The sequence below is a fragment of the Balaenoptera ricei genome, chromosome 17, assembly GCF_028023285.1.
Source record: "Balaenoptera ricei isolate mBalRic1 chromosome 17, mBalRic1.hap2, whole genome shotgun sequence".
Lineage (NCBI taxonomy): Eukaryota > Metazoa > Chordata > Mammalia > Artiodactyla > Balaenopteridae > Balaenoptera > Balaenoptera ricei.
Window position 1 is genome coordinate 70049967 of NC_082655.1, and position 19139 is coordinate 70069105.

A 19139-nucleotide genomic window follows, 5' to 3' on the forward strand; every position below is an offset into this window, starting at 1 on the left:
CCTGGGTCAGAGCTTGGTGGGGGGGCGGGGGAAGGGTAGGTTTGGTAGTGATAGAAAAACTGCTGGCATAACTCTCCGGGGCATCACTGCTCTCCCAGCAGTCTGGTCAACGTTTTGTCCTAGGCTTTTACTACTAATTTCAACATATTCAGTTCACCCCAATATTTAGTGGCCATATACTACCGCTAGAAAAGAGATCTCTGGCGTCCCAGGACAGTGGGACTAAGAGTCCTTTATCTTGTTACTTTGTATAAGGGTTTGAAAGACAAATTATCTTCAAATGGAAGTTAATGTCAAAAACCTCAGGCGGGGGTGTGGACTCCATAATTCTAATGGTTTGGGGTTTTTTTCCAAGTATCACAATGTTTATTGATAGATACAAGTATATAAAATCAGGGCACGAACATGACTTGATAAATTAAGTAGACTTAATTTCAATACTATAATAAGAGGGAGCAATTCAAATTCCCACCATCTGTTTCACACCCACAAAGACCACTTCAAGGGCATTTACGATCTCTCAAAACCGATCAGTTTTGTGCAAGTAAACCATGTTTCTTTTAAAAAGACTTGTGCACTTGCCCAGGCTCAAGGTTATTAAAATCTACCACATAAAGCCCATCACTAAAGGTAGAAATACAGGCAATATACTATTACAGCAGCAACCATCAATTACAGTTAAGAATTTTTCTGTAACAACCAAATGGATAATCAAATATTGCAACAACTCAAGTATTACCGAGCAAAGTGCATTTCTATAGTATTCATTGTTGCTCTTCAGTTTTCTAACTGAAAACAGCCTATGATAACTGGCAGCAAAGAAGGTCCTTGCAATAGACTGCCTCTGCCTGAGAAATTACGATGTAATTACTGCATGCTGCTAATATACTATCTAAACATTAAAGATACTCCTAAAATATTTGATGGTAGACTATGATTAAGACATTACACTACAAAAAAACCTTATGCAGAAGGAAATACTAACTGATGTGCTTTAAATATTGTGAAAACATTACAGTGGAATGATTTTTCGCAGTGGTTAGGTCAAATGCAGTTACATCATAGCAACAGTATGTTTTGCACAACTTAAGGCTTTGGCTGGTTCTTTTAGTCAGCTTCTTCCTCTGATTCTTCTTCAGCAGTTTCTAGCCAGGTTAGCCACTGATTCACCTGGAACAAAGCCTTGCCTTTCCCTGTAAACTCGGGTTATATCTTCTTTCCAAGCCAAGAAAGCTTCTTCTTCAATAATTTCCATGTCATAGAAGTGAAAAAAAAAGCGGAGTAACATGCCTTTCGGGAAGCTGCTATTGTAGCAGTGCACCTGAAGAGCATAGAGGGCAGTGACTTGTGGCTCAACGTGATCATGAAGGAATTTCTGCATTACTGGCTTGAAGGAAAGAAGCAGTTGTTTTTCCTGCTCTGTTCTTTGGAAGGAGCAGAGGAAGACTCTGTTTCATCACTGGGTGGGTTTACTTCACTAGAAATGTAAGATGCTAGGCATTAAGATGTTCACAGATCTTTTATCTACATGAAGTTTGGAAGACATGTTGTCTTTAATCCACTTATATATAGTTTGAGGGGATGGATCCAACTTTATTTGCTTTAACAGTTCCTTCTCCAATTTGAGGAGTGGGAATAAGAAACTCAGTCCCTTTCCTTCCAAGATCTCCAACATGCAGTCCTTATTCTGATCAATTCCTGGGAGCATTTTCTGCATATTGACCTTGCTTTGTTGGAAAAGCTCTGTTAACCATTCTCGATCTTGTAAGTTAGCTAATTGCTGAAGACAAAGTAAGAAGAGAGGAAAAATACTTCGTATGAGGGTTTGAAAGACAAATTATCTTCAAATGGACGTTAATGTCAAAAACCTCAGGCGGGGGTTGTGGACTCCAGAATTCTAATGTTTTTGTCTTAACTAAATGTCACACACCTTTCTAGGAGTAGAGGATACAACTCAGAGCGGAGTGCCCTGCACTCTGAAGCTTACAGTGAAAAAAAAACTTCCAAGTAAACAAATACATTATTTCAATGCAATGTAACAGTTACAGAAGCACCTACAGACATTTAGAGACACCGTGGAAGGAAGATTACTGGAGACAGAAGGAAGTCAAGAAAGACTGCATGGCAGATATCGCTGAGCTGTGTTTTTAAATATTAATATGAGCTCCCAGTCAGAAAAGTAAGGGGAGAGCACTTCAGGCAATGCTGACCACTTATGCAAAGTTTCAGGGTAACTAAAGAAAGATGAAGCTGGAGAGGTGAACTGTGATGCTTTTGTTCCTCTTTTTTCCCAGCCAAAACATTACTGAACATCCATGGTAGGTGTTACGTATAAAACAAGGAATAAGAGACCTGGTTCCTGTGATTTTGAGCTTGGAATCTAGTGTGGAGTGGGGGAAAGCAGGAGAGGAAGAATACCAAAAAGCAGCAAATAAATGAAACAGTTAAACACTGTATTAACTCTTGGATGACAACAAATAGTCCCCGTAGACTAATCCGGCCTCGGGGACAGAAGTGGTTCCAGAGCAGTGCAGAAGATTAAACTGTAAACTATTGTAAGAACTGGGTACCGGACACTTTCAGTACACCAACAGCTCGCATAGATGTTACTTTTTACAAAAGCGCCAACCGACATGACCGCAGCGATCCACCAGTTTCCACAGCCCCCTCGGAACGCTAGACAACGCCCCCCTAGAGAAGTCTAGGGCCCGGCCAGCACGCGCCCGCAGGATTTTACTCATGTGCAGTGATTCACGTGTTATTCTCTCAAAACCAGCATTCAGAACCACTTACATGTCAGTTTTTCCACAGACATCCTTTATTTTTTCTAAGTCTTTCAACAAACTTATTTCGTTTAAAGTACATACACCCACACAAAAACGCTTCTCTCCCCCATCCCAGCTTAAGGATCCACCCATTTTTAACATGGCGGAAGCCGAGCCTGCGCAGTCCGAACGAATTCCAGTTTCTGGCATAACGTTACATGCCCTTCTTCCGGTGCGGAAGGCTATACCATTCCCTGCGTAATCACCGTTTTTGTCCTAATTCATACGTACAATTTTCCAAGATCATGCGTTCTCATTTCAGCCATAAGAAGATTCCTCTGTCTCTACTATTGCGTAACTGCTGTTTATACCGTCGCGTTCTCGAAGGACCCCCGCCATTCCCGAGTGGTCCGTACCAACTTCACCTCCGGTGCTAGGTGTCATGGCGGCCTCGAGAGTCTAGTGCGGGTTTGCACCTGTGCTGGGGCGGGTCCGGAGCCCACAACCGGAAACCCAGCGAGGTAAAGTTGCGTCTAGATTGTGGAGGCAACAGCTTCTCCGATTCCTCGGCGATGGCGGCTTCCGGGAGTGGTACGGCCCAGAAAACGTGGGAATTAGCCAACAACATGCAGGAAGCCCAGAGTATCGATGAAATCTACAAATACGACAAGAAACAGCAGCAAGAAATTCTGGCGGCGAAGCCCTGGACTAAGGAGTGAGGAGGTCCCTGGCGAAACGCAGGGGAGGGCGGGGTGGCGGGAGTTTAAGAGACCCAGGAGGAGTGGGAGTTGGAGGGGATAGAGAGCTTGTCTTTTCATGTGCAGGGAGGAGAAAGAGTAAGCGTCTGAGAAATTTTGCTTTACCTTTTTATCCCCGCAAGTAGAGCCTAAGACCCTCCACTGGGGCTTGCTTGATTCCCCTTTCTGTCTCTTTAACCCGTTTGCCTTGGGAGAATGGAAGAGGAAAACGACAAGCGGTGATTTGGGCTTTCACTTCTCAAAACCCGTATTGTCACAATATGCTCCACACTCTGCCTTGAACCCTGTGTCGATATACACTTTGTTGGGATCTTCCGCTGATCTCAGGCTGGAGACTGCAGCTATCTTCAGAAACTGAGTCAGCCCAAGGGTCCATCTTTTAGCCTATAATCTTTTAGATCTCTAATTGTTTTTTGATTTCTGGTAATTATTTCAGAAACACAAGGAGGCTCTGGTCAGTCTCCCAAAATGTTACTCCACCAGTTCACATAAGCTAGAAATTATATCAAAAGACCTTAAGATTCTTCACCCCTTAGCAAAACTCGTGTGTCCCTGGGAGTGATGACAGGTAGAGGATTCTTTACCCACAGCATTTATCCTTTCCTGAGAGCAGATATTGTTAGGGAGAGAGTAAAAGGAGCACAGTCTCTCTAATGGATAGACAGGAAAGCAGTGGTCAACAACAAAAACCATATTTCATCTGTCTCAGTTTTTTACAAGGCAAGCTTTAACTGTCAGTATTCGGATTCAGCAACGTTTACTGAGTACTTACTATGGGCTGAGCATTGAGGTATGAATTTCCATGTCATTAAATCTTCATGACAACCCAGTACTGTATTTTTATTCCTTTTTTGCATATATGAAAACAAGCAAATATAGTAAATAACTTATTTCATGATTACACTGAGGCAGCGAACTCTTAAGTGAGCAAGTCAGACCGAAGATCAAATCTCACAACTGTCACTAATTAGTTGATTGACCCTACAAAATTTACTTATCTTCATTTTTTTAATCTGTAAAACAGAAATAAGACCTACCTGTTAATTATGTCATTAAGATTAGATGAGGTCATGTATAAAAAAAAGTCTAGAATGTATGTAATAGAAGCACAATAACTGTCTTTTTTTCCCCAGTAGATAGAGGAGCGAAGATTTTAATTCATATCTTGACTCCCAAGACCAGGTCTCCATATTTTTCAGTTGTGATTGAGATCTGTGGGCAGACATCTTAAAAAGGCTTCTCAATGACACTGACCACTCTTTACAGACTGGTTAGTTTGCCTGGTTGTCTGCTATTTCTATAGCAGGCTGTGCACTTAGGTTGATATAGCCTGTTAAATATTTGGAAACTATCAGCTTGCCTCACTGTGTGATTGTATCTCTAGTTATATTCATCCTAGCTGTTTTGAGCTGCATCAGTGAGACTGAAATGTAATTTTATTCAACAGTAGTTTGGTCACATCCACAGATGACAAACTGAAATAGCGATCATAGTAGAATTAAAGATATTAAGGCTACGTTTTGCATTTTGAGGCTAATACCACAGAGAGAAGCCGCAACCCTCAATACACTGTTCTTTGAGAGTACTGTAAAAGATCGGTTAATAATGCTAATAACAGCTCGCACTTACTTAAAAAGTTTTAGTATGTGTCAGGCACTAAGATAAGCACTTTATATACATTATTTCATTTACTCCATTTCCTCCTAACAATAGCTCTATGAAAACAGGCACAGATGTTAAGTGGTTGTCTCAAGGTCACAGCTCAGACATGGCAGTGCAAGGATGCAAACCTAGGCAGATGGATGTCAGAGCCCACATTCTTAACTGTTAGGCCAGAAGGTTAGGCCCAAGAGTAATGAAGCACAGCCATCCAACCAGATTCAGAAACCGAGATTTGGTGATTCCAAAAGTAATGGAGAAAAAGTCTATTGAACTGGTCATGTAATTCCCTCCTTTCTACTTGAATAGCATATTTTAAAACTATTTCATACTTTTCCCTTCCCCCCGTGGGAAGTATTTTGCAGGATTATGACATGTTTATCATTTCCATCCCCCTTCCAGAACTCTGTCCTTTTCTACTTCCTTTTTCTTTCCCACATTCTACACTCTTTCTCCCCATTCCATCAATATAAATTCCTTCAATACTTATTTGTTAATCTCCACAAAAACTTGTCTTGAAATTGTACTTATATAAAAGTTAATTACACCATGCCTTTGTTTTGTAGTCACCATTACTTTAAGTACTGCAAAATCTCAGCATTGGCTCTACTGAAAATGGTGATGCATGCCCGATCAGGAGGCAACTTGGAAGTGATGGGCTTGATGCTGGGAAAGGTGGATGGTGAAACCATGATCATTATGGACAGTTTTGCTTTGCCTGTAGAGGGCACTGAAACCCGAGTAAATGCTCAGGCTGCTGCATATGAGTACATGGCCGCATACATAGAAAATGCCAAACAGGTAAAAATGCTGTTCCTTAAAATTTGGTAACTGCAAGAGTCTCACAGTTACTTTTGAGTTTCTAAATTTAAAACTATTCTCTCTACATTAAAGTTTATATTTTAAGCTACTACATTAAAGTTTATATTTTAAGTTATTCTCAACTATATATAATGTATATGAGATTAGCATGGATTTTTTAAAATAAATTTTCACTCAGGAGAGTAGATCTTAAAAATTCTCATCACAAGAAAAAATAATTTGTAACCGCGTGCGGTGATGGATGTTAACTACACTTATTGTGGTGATCATTTCACAGTATGTACGTATCTCAAATCATTATGTTGTACATCTGAACTAATATGTGTCGATTATATCTCAACTTAAAAATTTTTCTTAAATTCTCACATTCATTATGTGTGTGTGTGTTTAAAACCAAAAATTTGGAAACAACCTAAATGTACCTGGATATCAAGCTGATTAAATAAACTATGGTATATCCATACACTGAACTGCTAGCCAGCCTTTAAACAAAATAAAAACTAGTTATCTATATATTTATTTATATGAAACAAACCCCAGAATGTTTTGTTGAGTGAAAAAGCAAAGTGTAGAACACTGTAGGTGGTATGCCATTGTGTGTGTTCTTATTAATCTACATAAATGCAAAGACTATATATTCTATATGCAAAGAATAGCTCTGGAAGACAGGTGTGTAAGCAGCTGCCTACAGTGGTAACATCTGGGCTGAGAAACTGGTTGAGGGGAAGGAGGTGGTAAGGAGACTGAATAACCTTATTGTATCTTATTAATTTTGTGCCTTGGGCATGTATTATCTAAAATATATATTTTTTTAAATTTAAAAGCAGCATATGCTTTAACTATTCTGCATACTATTATTTTACTGTAAGACTATGTAAACAGACAAATCACAGGTGTCTCTAAGATTAAACAGGAACTTCAAGCTCTTTTGCCTTCTTCATTTGTTAGGTTGGCCGCCTTGAAAATGCAATTGGCTGGTATCATAGCCACCCTGGCTATGGCTGCTGGCTTTCTGGGATTGATGTTAGTACCCAGATGCTCAATCAGCAGTTCCAGGAACCATTTGTAGCCGTGGTAGTAAGTATTTTTACAACCAGTTTTAATTAATTTTCATGAAGATTTACTAAAGCAAGTATACAGAGAAATAAAAACAATGTGGTAAAGAGCAAGGCTCTGGTGTCAGTCTGCCTAAGCTTGAATCTGAATTCCACCTCTTTGTAGCTGGAACTTTGAACAAGTTACTTAACCTCTCTGCATCTCTTCCCCCACTCTGTAAGATGATGGGTGTACACAGCATCTATGTCTCAGTTCCCTGCACATAGTAGGCATTCAGTCAATGTTGACTGAATTGATTAAATCAGGAATTGCTAGAGCAGCTCTTGCACTGCTCAGTGTTGTAGATGCAATCCAGGTTACTATGAGGAAGGTAGAAATTGTTCATCTATTAAAGAAAAAAAAAAACTTGAAAAAGAGATGAGCAAGTCTTCAATTAATACTCTTAAATATATGGAAATATGTATGGAAATATGTTAATATAAATGTTTCAGACATTACATGAAATTTCTAAAAAAAAAAAAAAATACTCTTAAATAGTATAATAACTAGATCCAATCTCTAAATTAACAATGAGATTTCTATACTTAACCATTCTGGTGAACTTCTGTGGTTTTTCAATTTGGTTATTTTTTTCCCTATTATATGATTATTTTTAATTACATGTGTGTGTGCATATAGTGTTATATGTACATATGTATCTCTAGGCTTATAATGTTTAAACAAATAGAAGTATATAGTGATTTTATAATCAGCAGATATTAAATATATCTTTCTTGTAGATTGACCCAACAAGGACAATATCTGCAGGGAAAGTGAATCTTGGAGCCTTTAGGACATACCCAAAGGTAATTTTAAAAATTATAAGTCCCTATAGTTTTTTAAATTTTAAATATTTGATTTATTTTTAAAGATGTGTTATGGTTAGTATCTCATTTTGTCCTAAAATAATTTAACAATATTTACAAAATAGAAGTCCAACTACCACAAATTGCCCTTAGCAAAAGACAATACACTTGTGCTGCATATTGTTAATTTTATTAGAAAAGCAGTCTTCATTTGTTAATAAGTATTTGTATGTCCATGGCATTCTGACGGGTACTAGAGAAACAAGTTAAATCCATCTACTTCCGTCCATGCAATCTGAAATAGATATGAGCAAAAGTATGTATCACCTGAGGACAAGGAAAATGAATCTATAAGCCAAATGCAGCCTTCAGCCACCAAATGGGGTTGAGGGAGGTTATAAGCAACATACTTAATGTTTTGGGGAGTATTTGGCTCCCCAAAATTAATGTTTCTATAAATAGAAAGCTGCATAGAAAACATGTTTTTCCTCTGTTTTGTTTTGTTTAAATCTTCTATTTTCTTCATTTTTGTTTAGGGCTACAAGCCTCCTGATGAAGGACCTTCTGAGTACCAGACTATCCCACTTAATAAAATAGAAGACTTTGGTGTACACTGCAAACAGTAAGTAATTTAAAAATGTATCTGATGCCAAAATCATCATAAGAAACCTTAGAGATCATCCAGACCAAGCCCCTAATTTTATAGATAAGAAAAAAAGTTCAGATGAAATGCATTTCATAACCTTTTAAAATAATAGTAAGAATATACAAATTTAGGATGATGTTTGAATTTTTATTAATAATTGTTTTAATCTAACATGTTATTTACCTTTCACACATACATAAACACTTTATCAGTGTACCAGATACTTGGCCCGTTAATGAATTTAACAGTTGAGAGAAGTTGTATTCAGGGCCAGCCTGATACTAGCGTTTCTGCAGCCTTCAGTGTACCCAGTTTCCACTTAGCAAAAATTCTCCCCAAACAGTTTCACTCCCAAAGTTAAAGAAGCCATACTAAAAACTACTTAATTGTATATTCCTTTAAAATAGTGAATTTTATGGTATGTGAATTATTGAATACATCTCAGTTTTTTAAACTGCTAAACCAATGAAGACAGTTATCTCCACCTTCTAAATGTATCTTACCACCTCTCTTATTATCACCTTGACCCAAGCCACAGCCATCTGGAGCTTAAATCAAAGCACCAGCCTTCTAGGTGGTCTTCCTGCTTCTGACCTTTACCCCACCCCTTAAAGGTCTTTTGTCAGCCAGACAGATTCTGTTAAAATGTGAGTTAGATCATGTTCCTCCTTCTCAGAATAACTTCCTGTCTTACTAAGAATAAGATCTATAGTGCTTACCATGGACCACACAACCCTATGTAGTCTGACCCCTACCATCTCTCTGAGCTCATTTCCTGTCACTGAGCCTTTGCTCTCTCCATTCCAGCCAGAGTGGCCTCATTATGGTTTATCAGATGTACTAGGCAGGCTCTGGCCTCAGGGCCTTTGCACTTGCTAATCCCTCTGCCTGGAACATTCTTCCTTATTTCCATGTGACTCACTATTTCAATCAACCAGTGTCTGTTTAAGGGTCACCTTAACAGAGAATGTTCATTGATCACCCTATTTAAATTAGCACCTTCTTGTCACTCGGTGTTACCTTTCCCTGCTTTATTTTTCTTCTTAGCACTTGTCACCACCTTATATGTTTTTGTTTCGTTGTTACTGACTTCATTAGAATGTGAACTTCATGAGAGTAGAATCAATTCACTGCTGAATCCTAACATTTAAAATAGAACATGGCACATAGAAGGGTGGGCACATCCCCCCAAAAAAAAGAAAAATGTTGCCTAAATGATTACTAGTGTCCCTTTCTCCATACCTCCCATCCCACTTCAAGGAATACCTTAACTACCCATGTGCTACGACTGCTTATTTTTGTGTTTAGAAATTCTTAGAAAATTACAGAATTTCTAAAATTTAATTTTTAAATATATCTGGTTTTCAGTCATCCCTGACATACTTCTGGAAAAAAAGATTCTATTTTATTTTTCAATTAGAGGTTTGGAATTAAATCACTTAATTTGCTCTACTGAAAAGAACTTAAACCATTCCTGTTTGAGAGAATTGCTCCTAAGCATGGAAACACCTTTGCCATGATACTTTCATTTTCAGAGTTAACAATTTTTTTCATTTATATTGCGTTGTGGTATCAAAAGCTTATACCTTTAATACCTGCTCTACTTCTTTCACCACCAGCAGCAGCTTTTGAAACAAAAAAAGACTGAGGCAGTCTGTGCTTTCTGTATCCAAACAAAGCTGCATTTCCTGTTTTTCTGAAATATGAGCCTATCAAAGAGGAGTTTCTGCATTCTAGCTACCTGCACTGCTAGAGCCTCGAATTTTGAACCTGGAATTACTAGGATATTCAAAGATACTCTCTTACTTAGGATCAGTTCCTAAATAAAGAGTAAACTTTTTCATAGGGCAAATAAGTTGCTTAATTTATTTTTATTTCAAATCGTTAATGAAATATAGTGCCAAGTTGAAAGAGCAGGGGTTTTGTGCAGGCTCGTTATATATCCATTTCCTAAATTATTTGACAATGAGCTATTATTTGTAGTTTATATTGATCTTTTTTTTTTCTTTTCTACCTTAAATTCTAGATCATAATCCAAAGTTTGTTTTAAACATAGAATCTAATATAGATACTAAATATATTTAACTTTGAAGAGGCTTAGTAAAAATAGGACACAGTGTTTTTTAAATTAGCTTGTATGTTATCAGTGTTATACAGGCACATAGTTTAAAGAGTCAAATGGTTCTATGAAATTTATTATAAAATAAACAATCTTGTACCATTCCCTTTCACATCTCCCAGAGGCAGTCACTTAAACTATTATAGTTATTCCGTTTAAGTATTTACCCCCGTATCTTCAAACAGCATGCTGATAGTGCTACTTCTTGATTTTCAGTTCTAGGCAGTACCTATCATTGACTTCCCATACAGAAGATGAGGATTTAGCTCCACGAATAATTTTGAATATTCTCCTTGTTTTCAACTCTGCTACTGAGATTTGCAGCTAATCACTACATAGTAGACCAAAAAATTTCATTGCATCAACCTACGGAATTAAAACAGTAATAACATTAAGGTGGTCCATATATTTTAAAACATAAAAGTCTGTTCTAGACCCTCAAGTTTGAGTTATTTTCCATCCTTTATAAATCTAAATATCTGTTGCTGTGCTCATCCTCTCATGTCTTTTTCCCTAAAGTATCAGAGGTACAACCCCTCCTTTCTAAAGCTGACCTTTCCACTTGAGCCCCTGCCTCCTCTCCCCATACCTAACCCCCTCAACTCCCAGGGCCTCACTTCTTAAACAATGTCTTAAATGTCTACACTCTGGATATAACAATTAAGACCGTGAGGTTTTGATAATAGACATAACTTACTATATCCTTTTGCTGCTACTTTCTAACTCTGTGGCTTTGAACAAGGTCTTTACTCTCTAGAGTTGTTTCTTTGTCTGTAGAATGGGAATAATAAATCCTTCCTTGTATGGTCGTAGGAAGATTAAATGAGAATGTATGTAAAGCACCAGGACATAATAAGTGCTCAAGAAATATACTATTCCACTTCCACATTTCACTATAGCTGTGTCCTTTTCATATACACATATGCATGGATATCTTAATCTTGAACAAGCCTTTACTTAGAATTATCTTTAAATTCTTACTCTTTTTTTATTTCTTCACTCCTGAATTGAATGAACAAGAATTTTTTGTTGTATCCATGTGTCCTTATCTTTTACACCACCAACCTGAGTGCGAGCCTTTATCTCCTCACATCTGCCACGCTGCAGTGGCATCCTTTGTGGTATCCCTGCCTCCAGTTTGTCTCCTCTAGCACATCTTACCACAGCCAGCTTTCTAAACCACCTCTTTGGCTGTATCACTGATCTGCTCAAACACCTTCTGTGAGTCCCAAGTACCTAGAAGATCATTTCTTAGCCTTTTATGTAATGTCCTCTGCCAGCTAGACCCCAACATAGCTTTCTAGGTTTCCCTTCACATAATTCTTCTGCTCCTGCTAAACTGTCCAGGCAAACTGATTAACTTATTATTCCCTTCATGACTTTCCTTTTTGTGAGTCAGTGCTCTCTGCCTAATGCTACCTCCTTGTTCTCAACATATCCACACTATAGACTCATGTAAGGGTTACTCTAAATTCTGCCTTTTCCCTGGGGCTTCTCAGGCAGTTCTGTCTATACTAAGAGTACTCATTATCTCTAACATTCAATTGGCAGGTGATTAATTTTTTAAAAAATTTTTATTTATTTATTTACTTATTTATGGCTGTGTTGGGTCTTAGTTTCTGTGCGAGGGCCCTCTCTAGCTGTGGCAAGCGGGGGCCACTCTTCATCGCAGTGCGCGTGCCTCTCACTATTGAGGCCTCTCTTGTGGCGGAGCACAGGCTCCAGACGCACAGGCTCAGCAATTGTGGCTCACGGGCCCAGTTGCTCCGTGGCATGTGGGATCCTCCCAGACCAGAGCTCGAACCCATGTGCCCTGCACCGGCAGGCGGATTCTCAACCACTGCGCCACCAGGGAAGCCCCTGAGATATTTAAATATTTATTACTTTTTAAAAATATATATGTTTCAGACATTTAACCAAATTTTCCTTGCTATCCCTGATTATAAATTAGGCACCTTTGGAAGCAGCAGTAATTCTTTTATGTGGTTTAAGGACCTACCTTAAAGTTTGCTTTTCCAAAAAGCAGTAGGTCCTTATTAGGGGATTAAAAAGGGAGGAATGGGGAGTCCACATGACATTTTCAGGGGTTTTTCGTTTGTTTCTGTTTTTTAATTTTTATTGGAGTATAGTTGACTTACAATGTTGTGTTAGTTTCAGGTGTACAGCAAAGTGAATCAGTTATATATTTTTGATATTTTTAAAAGCCTAACAAAAGTTATAGTTGACCCTAGAGAGGTAGTTCATTAAGTTTATGTGCTATTGGCTGGAATTTATGAACTCAATGGGATAAACATATGTCATTCAGAAGTTTTGATTAGTTCTTGATAATTTCTTGGGAATTTCTGGGCTCTACAGAGGGGAGAAATATAACACAACAATGTTTAGTTAACAGATTTGAAACCATACCCCTGAAGAGTAAGGAAACCGTGTTTACCTGTTATTCTATTAGACTAAAAATTAAAATATGACTATTTGGATATAAAATGTAATTCACTTAAATTTGACCATAACCTTTATATGATGTGGTTGAATTTTTTTTACTCACTAGATTTGTGCTTTTGTTTCATAGATATTATGCCTTAGAAGTCTCATATTTCAAATCCTCTTTGGATCGCAAATTGCTTGAGCTTTTGTGGAATAAATACTGGGTGAATACGCTGAGTTCCTCTAGCTTGCTTACTGTAAGTACTATACTTGCAAGGGATGTGTTTGAATTTTTTATCAAACTACATAAGTTGTTTAATATCTGAAACTCTTTTTCATGGAAAGGCTATATCTGACTTGGCCAAGATATTAGGCCTGGGGGCAGATTCTGTATGACCAGAGGTGGATTGGGATACTAGGCCAAGCCAAGACCTGTGTCGTGTACCACTAACACCAAGCCTAATATATATACAAATACAGTGGCCAGATGAGGGTGAGGTCTCCCCCTGCCTTAAACAGACTTACAGAGAGAAAAATACAAATACTGTTTTTTGTTGTGTGTCTCAGGTAGGACTCTGGTTACAAGTGACAGGAGACCCAACCAAGCTGGCTTAAACAAAAAAGAGAATCATGTAAACTGCAAAGTCCAGGAGTAGGGCTTACTTCAGGCACAGCCTAAATTTGCATTCAGACAATATTATGAGGTCTCGGTCTTCCTCTCTCAGCTTTGATTTCAAGCCAGTTGGCTTCAGTTTCAGACTTCATGTGAAACCAAGATGGCAGCATTAGCTTAGATCTCCCAGCCTCTCAGTTTCATATTGAAAAGAAAAGACCAAGATACACACACATCCCCGCATTATTCCCAGGCAAACCTCATTGTGTCTGGAGTTTTGTAGGTCACATGCCCATCCTTAAACCTGCTCTGGGTGAAGGGCATGAACACTATGAGTTCATGGGCCAGGGAAAGTGCTTTACTGCTGGGCTGGGGTAGAAGAAACTCTCAGGAGCATGTGGACTAAGAATGTCCTCAGAAGGAGATCAGAATATCACTACCTTAAAGCAGCAGATGCTAAGCAGAAAAAAAAAAAAAAAAGTCGTGAATATATCATTAAAATCTAACATTTAGAAGAATATTTGTTTAACAAACTTCTATCTAGAGCTTAGTAAGGAACAGTTTTGTTTTTGTTTTTGTTTTTTTAAGAGTATGTATGTATGTATGTATGTATTTATTTATTTATTTATTTATTTATTTATGGCTGTGTTGGATCTTCGTTTCTGTGCTAGGGCTTTCTCTAGTTGTGGCAAGCGGCAGCCACTCTTCATCGCGGTGCGCGGGCCTCTCACCGTCGCGGCCTCTCTTGTTGCGGAGCACAGGCTCCAGACACACAGGCTCAGTAATTGTGGCTCACGGGCCCAGTTGCTCCGCGGCATGTGGGATCCTCCCAGACCAGGGCTCGAACCTGTGTCCCCTGCATTGGCAGGCACACTCTCAGCCACTGCGCCACCAGGGAAGCCCCTGTTTTGGTTTTTTTTACCTTTTTTTTTTTTTAAGTAAGCTACTTCATATAGCACAGTATAACATAGTGGTTAGAACCACAAAATTTGGAATAAAATAAACTCAGTTCAGAAACAACTCTGCCACTTTACTAGCTGTGTGTGGCCTTCACAACATTATTTTATGTGACTAAGCTTTTCTAATCTAATGATAATAGTACCCACATTGTTAAGTACACTGAGATTATATGAAATATTTTATATGTAAAGTAATTAGCAAAGTACTAGGCATATAGTAAAGCCTCAATAAATTATTGTTTCTTTGATTCATTGTATTCATGGGAAAAGACCTCATTTGAGCATATTTACTATGGTTTTAAATATAATTCTGACAAGCTTTCTGTTATTTCTTATCCTCAACGTTCAGAAATAGCAAATTAGAAGGAAAGAGAGTGATCATAATAGCAAACAGTTATTAAATGCTTCCTATTTACCAGGCATAGCTAAATGCCCCATGTGTGGTGTTTCCTTAGAGGCAAGTATACTAATAGCAGCCAGAAGTGACACATGATGGCAAGGGGAGGAAACAGTAAGACTGGAGCTGTCTGAACCTTTGTATAAAAGCATACAGCTCTGGGCTTCTCTGGTGGCACCGTGGTTAAGAATCCACCTGCCAATGCAGGGGACACAGGTTGGAGCCCTGGTCCAGGAAGATCCCACATGCCACGGGGCAACTAAGCCCGTGCGCCACAACTGCTGAGCCTGCGTGCCACAACTACTGAACCCCACACACCTAGAGCCCGTGCTCCGCAACAACAGAAGCCACTGCAATGAGAAGCCCACGCACCGCAACGAAGAGTAGCCCCCGCTCGCTGCAACTAGAGAAAGCGCACAGGCAGCAACAAAGACCCAATGCAGCCAAAAATAAATAAATAAATAAATTTATTAAAAAAAAAAAGTATACAATCCTGTTTACTCAGCCTGTGGCTGTCCCTGTATTCCAGTACTGCATATATTGAGGACATTAATAATCAAGAAAAGGTTAAATTATATTTCCTCCTTTTTTGTAGTTTTATACCTAGTACATTGCATTACTAAGCATTCTAAGAAAAAATATATAAATATATGTTATGTTCATTTCTTTCCCCAGCTAAAGCATGTAATCTAAAAGCTACAAGAAAAAAATTATTTTCTGATTTATATTATTTTTCTGTGTGTTTGAAATGTAATTGATTTATTTTTTCATTTTAATAGTATAACTCTTTCTGCCATCCTACATTTTTATGGCTTGAGCTAAATCTTCCAAACGTGATGTGGAAGTGTTTTCTCCAAATCTGTGGGGGAGAATGTTATTGGTGACCTAAACCATTTAGATCCAGAAAAGTGAATATAATTGCATCTTTTTAAAAATATCATAAGTTTGTAAAATCATTGGAAAGCTGGTAGCATTTTAAAGGGCTCTTTGTAGTAACTATGATGACAGCAAATAATGTTTTTAAATGTCTTGTGATTGAACTGTGTTTCCTATACACTATTTTACAGACTGAGCAAATAGAATAAAATAAAGATATTCCAGTAAAATGTTTTTAAAAAATATTACAGTTAAGTGTACATATATAATTATTAATTTTTTTGTTTTTAAAATGTATGAAATATTAACAGCATATATAATATTTCAGCTTACCAAATGTGGGTATCCCTGTGAGTATACAGCAATACTCTAAAATATAACTATGGCTATAGCTAGGTGGAGGGATTGTAGGTATTTCCTTTTTTTTTATTTATACTGCTCTACATTTTCCACATTTTCTGTATAACTATTAATTTTATAATCAGAAAAGCTAAAACAAATGTAATTTTTAAAATATTGTCATAAGTACTAATTCTGGAAGTTCAACATGAAAAAGTAACAAAATTAGCTAACAATTATTAAGGCTTTTACCAGGTGTCATCAACAGTCCTACGAGCTTTATATACATCACTTCACATAGCTTTAAGGTAGAAATTATCACCTTCCTCCCCCATTTTCACAAGAAGACTTGAAGGCACAGAAAAGTAAAGGAGTTCTCCCAAGGCCTCCCAGCTAATCTGCAGCAGGGCCAGAACCTGGACTCAGATCTGTGTACTTCAAAGCCTCTCATAATAACAAATATTAGATTTAAGCAGTCGAAAAGAACAATTTCCAAATTTAATCTTGAAATTATAAAAGGTGATAAACCCTACACTTGAACTGCTTGAGCTTTGGAATCAGTTTTTGCAAGTATAATTTGACTTCTTCCTTCACTGACTATCCACTTAGATTTCATAGTGGAATTATTTGTAAATGAAATGTTCTATATAGAAGAAAATTTACATACTTTTTTAATGATAGACTAGTATCATATATTGACACAATATCATTTTCCCCACAGAATGCAGACTATACCACCGGTCAGGTCTTTGATTTGTCTGAAAAATTAGAACAGTCAGAAGCCCAGCTGGGACGAGGGAGTTTCATGTTGGGTCTAGAAACACATGACCGAAAGTCAGAAGACAAACTTGCCAAAGCTACACGAGACAGGTAAGTTAAGCAAATCTATTCCTACCCCTAACTTTTTTTCTTTCAAGATTTGCAAATAACAGGATTCAAATTCCGTACAGTTAAACTTATAACTTACAGTGGTACCTGAATATTAACTTATTTGGACCTTTAAGAGTTGTCAAATGCAGGTTTTGACTTTGAAAATTTAGGAGACAGTAGGTACATTAAAGACTTTTAAGAGTCTAGGTAATGTTATGAAAAACTCGCAGTCACCTTTTCCAGGTTCAGCTATAAAGTGTAAGAAAGAAAACCAATCCATTGCTGGATCTTTAAACAAAAACAAAACCTTGCAAAAGGATGTCCTCAGCTATTCTAACCTAATCATCATCTAAAGGATTAAATTAGGATTTAAGTTTATCAAATTTCAAATTTTTATAAAGTTTTAAACCCCTAAATATCAGAGGAGTGATTGTATCTCTCTTATTTTTCTGAAATAATCCTTTATACAGTAATTTATTATCCCAAATTTCACTACAAGAATTTGTTAGGAACAAAGTTGGAATATGTTCTCTGATAACTTATAAAATAATTATGTGGTCCTTCAGATGCATACAGGATTGGGAAGACTACTAAATAACATTTACTTTCACAAAAATTTGAATTTTAATGTGATAATTAGGGGTAGAGAGGAAAGGAAGACTATGTTGACGTCTATATAAACCAATACCTTGGTATCCATTTTAAGAAAAACTGGACTAGTTGATAGGAAAGAAAAGAGAAGGGAGCGTGCAAAGTGTATTAGGAGTAGAAGCCATCTTGGGTTAGAATGATCTCATTCCCTTCTTCTCCATGGGTTTTTAAAAGGTATAGAGGTAGTAGCCTGGATAAAAATTACATTTTTCTGTGGCATTAGGTCTTACTTTTGATACTTGCTCTGAGTATGTCATTTTGCTCATCTGTCTTAACATATGTCTGATTTTTTAGTGTCTAATTTTATCTGCATTTACATCTCGATTTCTTATGAAGCAAAAATTTCACTATGGGAATGTAGTTACATAAGAAGAAAAGTAGGAAGGAGAAAAGTAGTAGTACAAAAGTAGAAAATTTTCCTTCTGGGGGTAACTTTACAAGAATTGCATCTCTTCTGAATTTTGGTGGGTTTTTATTGTGTTTTTTTGTTTTTGTTTTTTTATCAGTTTTAAAATCTAAGTCCTTCACCCACTAACCTAACTTTGGCTTTGAATTGTTTGAAGGATGTTTGTGATTATTTCAGGAAAAAAAGCATAAGATTCATTAAAATCATTTTTAAAAATTATTCTAAGTAATGAACAACAAGGAATAGCAGATTTTAATGTAACATTGGAATCTATAATTCTGAATCATAAATAACTTCGGTAACCTTCTAAAACAGAACTTTTCCCAAACCTTCTGACAAATAACAAAATTAACTGTTATGAATTATATCAAATTTTACATTGTCATTCTCCTGGGAAGGTGTTAGTAAGTAGTGAAATGATCAAAAGACATGCAGAAGGCTAAAAATCACTGTAGTATACTATAAAGAGTAAACTATAAATTGGTATAGTATATTTTGCAGAGTATGAATAGGACCAAAAATCATTATTTGGGTGCAAGGATGGAAATGGGGGAGGGGGGATTTGCATGTTTGAAATAGTTCTCAGTTCTCGTGACATTATGTGATGTGTTTTTTTCTTTCCAGCTGTAAAACTACCATAGAAGCTATCCATGGATTGATGTCTCAGGTTATTAAGGATAAGCTGTTTAATCAAATTAACATCTCTTAAAAAATCACTAAGTAGTACTTTTGCCTGAAAGCCAGTATGAGAAAAATACTCAAGTAACACTTTGAAACCAGTTACCAAAAATCTGATTAGAGGAATAAGGTGCTCTGAAGTATCCTAAGTATTAACATCCTATAATAAAATTCTTTAAAATAAAATTGTTCTTTCATTGTTTTGTGGGAGGGTTACATTATTTTCTAGTATCTTTTAATGTTCTTAAATATGAGG

The 19139-nt window shown here is 37.2% G+C and overlaps 2 protein-coding genes and 1 pseudogene across 3 annotated transcripts in view; 1 reads left to right on the plus strand and 2 right to left on the minus strand.

The window, feature by feature from the left end:
* CSPP1 (centrosome and spindle pole associated protein 1) overlaps nt 1-19139 on the minus strand; it is a 225941-nt gene that overhangs the window by 117460 nt on the left and 89342 nt on the right. The gene's annotated exons all lie outside the window — the stretch shown is intronic.
* On the minus strand, nt 997-1802 carry LOC132351887 (eukaryotic translation initiation factor 4 gamma 2-like; annotated as a pseudogene).
* On the plus strand, nt 3235-19069 carry COPS5 (COP9 signalosome subunit 5). 2 transcript variants are annotated; one of them, XM_059901924.1, is made up of 8 exons: nt 3235-3480; nt 5749-5983; nt 6953-7081; nt 7840-7905; nt 8442-8527; nt 13240-13351; nt 17000-17148; nt 18830-19069. In XM_059901924.1, exons 1-8 carry the CDS (start codon nt 3338-3340, stop codon nt 18912-18914), a joined length of 1005 nt encoding a protein of 334 aa, XP_059757907.1. In that variant the 5' UTR covers nt 3235-3337; the 3' UTR covers nt 18915-19069. The 2 variants fall into 2 exon arrangements, with proteins under 2 accessions (XP_059757907.1, XP_059757909.1); XM_059901926.1 differs by having other exon boundaries at nt 3400-3488.